The sequence below is a fragment of the Lampetra fluviatilis genome, chromosome 24, assembly GCF_964198595.1.
Source record: "Lampetra fluviatilis chromosome 24, kcLamFluv1.1, whole genome shotgun sequence".
Taxonomy (NCBI): domain Eukaryota; kingdom Metazoa; phylum Chordata; class Hyperoartia; order Petromyzontiformes; family Petromyzontidae; genus Lampetra; species Lampetra fluviatilis.
Window position 1 is genome coordinate 2,841,552 of NC_136298.1, and position 6,891 is coordinate 2,848,442.

The 6,891-nt window shown below is 44.5% G+C and overlaps 2 protein-coding genes across 2 annotated transcripts; both read right to left on the reverse strand.

Moving 5' to 3' along the window:
- Window positions 1–417: 417 nt before the first annotated feature.
- LOC144941043 (complement C1q subcomponent subunit C-like) lies at window positions 418–2,259 on the reverse strand (the record flags this gene model as incomplete). The annotated part of the gene is made up of 3 exons (XM_078867466.1): window positions 418–908; window positions 1,765–1,836; window positions 2,160–2,259. Coding segments are annotated over 3 exons (663 nt in total), but the record flags the coding sequence as incomplete, so codon positions are not given.
- A 1,821-nt stretch (window positions 2,260–4,080) lies between these two features.
- LOC144941044 (complement C1q tumor necrosis factor-related protein 5-like) lies at window positions 4,081–6,205 on the reverse strand. Its single transcript, XM_078867467.1, has 3 exons — window positions 6,034–6,205; window positions 5,418–5,489; window positions 4,081–4,571 (listed from the first exon to the last, which is right to left on the reverse strand). Exons 1-3 carry the CDS (start codon window positions 6,203–6,205, stop codon window positions 4,081–4,083), a joined length of 735 nt encoding a protein of 244 aa, XP_078723593.1.
- Between the last annotated feature and the right edge of the window lie 686 nt (window positions 6,206–6,891).

A 6,891-nucleotide genomic window follows, 5' to 3' on the forward strand; every position in this document is an offset into this window, starting at 1 on the left:
CCAAACAATTCCTGAAGGAGGAGGCATTCCAGCTAGCTGAAAGATAGTGGTAGATCTATTCTCTCTGATTGCAACAGTCTATGCCCGAGAATGAGGAGGCTTACCAAAGCTTTTGCTCAGAGGTTCGGAAAGCCATTCAGCACAGTAAGATATGGGTGGTGGTTGCGGGTTGCTGCCCCAAGATCAGACACCACTCTTTAATAATAAAAAAAAACTTCTAGCACCATGATAATCTAATCTTTGATGCCCAGAAACATGTCCACATATTTTCTGGACCCCAACATCATCTTCAACTTAAGTATGTTAAAGACAATAGGGGGTGCCTATTTTTTGTCTTGTATGCATTCATACACGTGTGAATATGTTTATGAGTGTGTGCATGTGTTCACTCTGTCTTCCTTGACAATAGCAGTCAATTCAGTTAGGGAACAGGAGAAAGCCGCTGAACAGCGCGTCCCTGTTCTCGTCATTGAATAAATTGATGTACGGAGCTTTCATCTCGAGCCATACCTGATCTCCCGTCTCGAGGCTCAGCACGACGCTACCGCTAATTTCCTCGTCTGGGCGGCCACATACATTGGATATCAATTGCCCATTTTTCATTATCATAACCACGATATGGCCACTAGCACTTGAGTGCATAAACAAGGTGAAGTAGTAGGCACCAGGGGATGCACAAGTAAACTTTCCTGTGATGGGGTTGTAGTGCCCCTGTGGGTTGGTGATGATGATGTCAAACTTCATGGGCCATCTGGTTGCCTGTGTGGAAAGCGCCATCTTTGCCGAGAAGGCCGACCTGGGCCCCACACCATTCTCGCTTTTTCCACCTCGTTCGCCCTTCTCACCTGGGATTCCTGGAGGCCCCATGGGCCCTGATTGGCCAAGAGGGCCCAGCTTTCCCGGGAAACCTAGACAGACACACGGTAACAAGGTCAAGTGTCAACGTGCTCGACTGAGAGATGGGTGACACAAATCTCCGTTGGTGGCACTTAGCCAGACGTGTATGTATGTTGAACTTCTTTTGCACCGTACCTAGCCAATCGTGATAATTGGAGGTGCAGGGGAATGGACAACAAACTTAAACACAAAAAGTAGTTCTACAGAAATTAGTTTTAAATCTAGATTTAAAAGTGCATAGCCCCAGTGGCTTCCGAATAACATGCATAACTGAGGTGTGTTTAGTTAAAACGTCTTCTTTTGGTTTGCTATCAAAGGTCGATATCCAAAACACTTAAGCACTTGATTGCCACATCATCGAGTTCAATCGACATTTTCATGTCACCTCTCCGATGTATTTTCGGATTGACCACCTGTGTTCGGCATAATGCCCAGCATGTTAGGCGTTTCTTCAGATACTGAATGGAGCAGCTCCTTTTCTCACCCAGTCATATAAAGTTGCTGTATGCTGCTGGAGTTTGATGTCAGGCCAGCTGATGTTATTTATCAACAAACGTGATGTGATTACCCCGACCGTGATAGGGCAGCGACCTCGGACTCCCTCGTTCAATCTCTGATTTTAAGGGTGTATTCCATCGAGCTTGTTACGTTTTCTGTTTGTTCTTCTATTTTGAAATCCACATTGTATTCTGGGTTTTTTAATGCCAATTTTTTTTTTACAAAACAAACAAACATGATTTGACAAAGCTAATGAACAAATAAGAAGTTTCTATTCATATTTGACATGATATGGACAAATTGCCACGTGCAGAAAAGTCCGCTGCCATCAGGACATAACACACCGTGTCTGGGTAAACCCCTGCTGACCTGGCTCCCCATTCATGCCTTTGTCTCCTGAAGTGCCGCTGTCTCCCTTAGCTCCAGGTGCTCCCATCACACCTGCGAAAGGACCAACGAACTGATCAGCAACCCATCGAGACGTTGTTGCAACTTTGTGACCCACAACTACTGGAAATCTGTGAAAAAGAGTATCATAGCTCATCGGATTTATCCAAGATATATAACTATTCTGATTCTGTCCTCTGCGGGAAGGAAGTCAAACTAAAAACAAAAAGCAGTTCTAAAGAAATTAGTTTTCAATCTAGATGATTTAAAAATGCATAGCTCCAGTGGCTACCTAATATTTGAAGGACGAGCGTACCAGACGGCCACAGCAGCCCATCTAAAATAAGGGCTGTGAGTTGTTAATCAATTCCCCTCACCGTCTTTCCCGTCCCTGCCATCCCTCCCAGGGGCCCCATGCTGCCCTGGGGTCCCCGGGATCCCGCTCATCCCCACACACATGGCTCTATCCTCCTGGGCGCCAGCTCCTTCGCCCAGCTCCGTGGTCACGGAGAGCAGAGCCGAGGCGAGCAGCAGAGATAAGACGGACATCTGGGGAGCCACAGCATTGTCGTTTTAAAAAATATATATTGGTGGACTTAATTAATTATTACAGGGTTTAAATTAGGGCGTTAGTTTTTTTTGGTTAGGAAAATAGTTGATTTGCTCGGACCTATAGTTTAGCCACAGGATAAAATAAATATAATTATATGTTACAAAAGTGATCCATTGTGGTTTAAGGCCTCTCAATTTCCAAAATAAATTGTCGTTCAAGCCAGATATAAATCGAGAGGCCTTATTCCATAAATAGAGCACCTTTGTAATATACACTGATTGTTTTATCCTGTGCCTAGACTATAGGTCCGAGTAAGACAAAGTGTGTATTGTTCGGAAGAGGAGAGGGTAAGCTGTTGATTTGTGTGAAACACTTCCGTGTATTTTTCAAGTATTTTAGAATGGGGAGAAGTGGCGGAGTGGTTAGCACACCACACTATGCAACCTTAGTGAGATGTCAGAGCACGGTGATATCTTAACTAGTCCTCGGCACCATAATTCGCCAACCCATTATGACTAATGTAGGGATGTACGGATCAGATATCGTTCGCTACTGAAATTAGCCATAGCCATTAATCAAACTTGGGTTATTGGGTTCATCACACAATGCCCTAAACATTGCGCCAATGCTCATTCTTAAAAACTCGAGCAGGATAATTACTGATATTTTCATTATCATATCTTGATTGTGAAACAAAGAGCCAAATATAATGAGTTGAACCTGTTATGATCACAACACACGTGAACGATAGACCCACACACACACAGACTTACTTTGCACATTTGGCCTCCGATTCTGCTTCGAGGTCCTTCCAAATTTTCTCTGAGGTTCTCCCCTGTCCATGGCTCCCCCTTTATACATTTGGGTCACGTGTTCCTGCGGTCAACAAAACACTCATTAATAACGTAGCAATCAACACGTATATACAAAGATAACGATCCCCCACATACCGGGCGACGCCAACCATTATGTCCTATTAGTGGCCCTGCCAGCATAATTCAACTAAGATCAACATCACACACTTAATTATATAAACATCCATTTACACAAACATATAAACAAACACAAGTACATGCAAACGCAGGCATACATATGCACAAAGACATATGTACCAACATATACACACATGCACGCACATACTGACATATAACGGGTGGTGGTGGCTACATACACCTGTAATGTGCATTGGTGAATGGGGTAGCGGCTGGACTTGTTGAGATATCATTCCCCTCTCCCCGTTTCTGCTGCTGCACTTTAGGTGGGAGTATTGAAAAGCATAACACAAATCATCTCAATAATAATGGTAGTCGGCTGCTGTATTGCTGTGCAGCCCATGGGCTCATAACGACCAACATCCATTTCTGTCATCACATAACACTTCGGGTGTGTCAGGTCCAAGCAGAAACATATGTTGCACGATGCAATGTGGAACAGTCAACGTGAGCTTATCTGCTTGACATGAGGACATACTGTGGAGCTGATCTGGCCACTGACCATCAGCTTTTCATCTGTAGGATATGCCTGCCATTCTTCCATTGTGGAAGCAAGCATCCAAAAACAGACCCCATTTATGTGAGGCACGGTCTGCATTATATGTTGAAAGTTCGAAGCGAGAATTTGATCATCACTTGTATCCAGGAATTAAAGATTTCCCATCGTCAAGATGTATGCATTTATGCATGCGTGAATATGTTCATTAGGATGTGCATGTGTTCACTTCATATTCCCTGACAATGGAAGTCAATTCAGTCGGGGAAAAGGAGAAAGCCACTAAACAGCGCGTCCCTGCTTTCGTCAATTACCAAATTGATGTACGGAGCTTTCATCTCGAGCCATACCTGATCTCCCGTCTCAAGGCGCAGCACAACGCTACCGCTAATTTCCTCGTCTGGGCGGCCAAATACATTGGATATCAATTGCCCATTTTTCATTATCATAACCACGAGATGGCCACTGGCACTTGAGTGCATCAACAAGGTGAAGTAGTAGGTGCCAGGGGATGCACAAGTAAACTTCCCTGTGATGGGGTTGTAGTGCCCCTGTGAGTTGGTGATGATGACGTCAAACTTCATGGGGCATCCGGTTGCCGGTTTGTAAAGTGCCACCTTTGCCGAGAAGGCCGACCTGGGCCCCACACCATTCTCGTTTTTATCGCCTCTGCCACCCTTCTCACCTGGGATTCCTGGAGGCCCCATTGGCCCTGATTGGCCAAGAGGGCCCAGCTTTCCCGGGAGACCTAGACAGACACACGGTAACAAGGTCAAGTGTCAACGTGTTCGACTGTGAGATGGATGACACAAATCTCCGTTGTTGGCACTGTGCGACACGTGTATGTATATTGAATTGCTTTCACACCAACCATGCTAATCGGAGGTCCGGGGGAGGGGCAACAAATGAAAACACAAAAAACATTTCTGAATAAATTAGTTTTGAATCTATATTTTAAAAGTACATAGCTCCAGTGGCTTCTTAATAAGATGCACAATTGAGGTGTGTTTTGTTTAAACTTTTTTTTTGCTATCACAGGTCGATGTCCTAATCACTTGAGCACTTGATTACCACATCATCGGGTTCAATAGACGTTTTAATTTCACCTCAAATATATTTGCAGAATGACCCCTGTGTTTGGCATTAAATTCAGCATGTTAGGAGCTTCTTCAGGATCTGAACGTAGCAGCTCATTTACTCCCTCAGTCATATACAGTTGTTGGCTGCTGCTGCAGTTTGATGTCAGGCCAGCCGATGTTATTCATCAACAAACGTGATGTGATTACTCCTACTGAGGTATTGGCAGTGAGCCCGAACTCCCTCGTTTGATCACTGATTTTAAGCGTGCATTTTGTCGAGTTTCTTACACACGTTATGTTGTTTTTTCAATTTTTTAAATCCACATTGCATTATGGGTTCTTTAATGACGATAAAACAATGTTACGAAAAAAAACTAATGTTACATGACGAATATAATGAACAAAGAAGAGGCTTCGTTTCATATTTGACGTAATTGCAGACAAATCACCACGTGGCAGAAAAGTCTGCAGCCATCAGGGCACGACTCACCCTATCTGGAAAAACCCCTGCTCACCTGGCTCCCCTTTCACGCCTTTGTCTCCTGAAGCCCCGCGGTCTCCCTTAGCTCCAGGTGTTCCCATCACACCTGCGAAAAGAACAAAGAACGGATCAGCAACCCCTCGAGACATTGTTGTTGTAACTTTCTGACCAACCCCTACTGGACATCTGTGAAAAAAAACTTACTAGCTTGTTGCATTTTTCCAGGATGAATGAAGATTCTGATTATGAGTCCTCTGCTGCCCAATTCCATCACTAGCTCCCAATCCAATCCAACATCAACTACAAGATCCCTCTCACGGTTATCAGGATTCTCCATGGACTCGCCACCACCTACCTCTCATTTCACTCTACTCCCCTCCACGCACTCTCCTACCTGAGTGAATTAACGAGTCACGCATGTATGTATGTTGAACGTCTTTCGCACCTCATGTAGTTAACCGTGCTAATCGGAAGTGTGGGGGAAGGGACGACAAACTAAACACAAAGCAGTTCTAAAGAAATGCGTTTTCAAAATCAATTCAAAAGTGCATAACTCAAGTGGCGTCCTAAAATCGGAAGCAAGAGCGTTCCAGACGGCTGCAGAAGCGCATCTCAATGACAGCTGTGGGCTGTGAATCAATTCCCCTCACCGTCCATCCCGTCCCTGCCGTCCCTCCCAGGGGCCCCGTGCTGGTCTGGGGTCCCCGGGATCCCGCTCATCCCCGCACACACGGCTCTGTCCTCTTGGGCACCAGCTCCTTCTCCCAGCTCCGTGGTCACGGAGAGCAGAGCCGAGGCGAGCAGCAGAGATAAGACGGACATCTGGGGAGCGGCCAGTCAGTTGATTGAGCCACAGCATTGTTGTTTTCGCAGAAATATCTCGCATAAAAAAATATAAGTTGGTTTTATTATCAGTGGGTTTAAATTAGGGTTTTGGTAGATTTTTTGTGAGTAAAGTAATTTATTTGCTCGGACCTATTGTTTAGTCACAAGATACAATATAAATGATGTTATATTCTTGGTTCTTTCGGCAAAGTCACGTAGAAGGGAAATAATAAAATAATAATAATATAAAACAATAAAAATTCTCACGACGTTTCGACTGCAACACAAGCAATCATCATTATATTTGTATTATTTTATTATTTCCCTTTTACGTGACTTTACCGAAAGAACCAAGAATATGAATCCCTGCAGTCACGAAAGCTTTAAATCAAAATATAAATTATGTTGTTCAATCCATATATACACATATGCCATTAATAGAGCAATTTTGTAATATACACTACTTGATTTGGTAGACGACCCCGGGACTGGCTCAGGACATGCTGGCGGGACGATGTCGCTCGGCTGGCATGGAAACGCCTGGTAATTCCCTAGCAAGAGCTGGGGTCTGTCGCCAGGGAAAGGGAGGTCTGGACCGCCACTACTCAACATGCTGCCATCGCGACCCTCACCCGGACAAGCGGATTGAGGAACGAACGAACGAATGAACACTACTTGTTTTA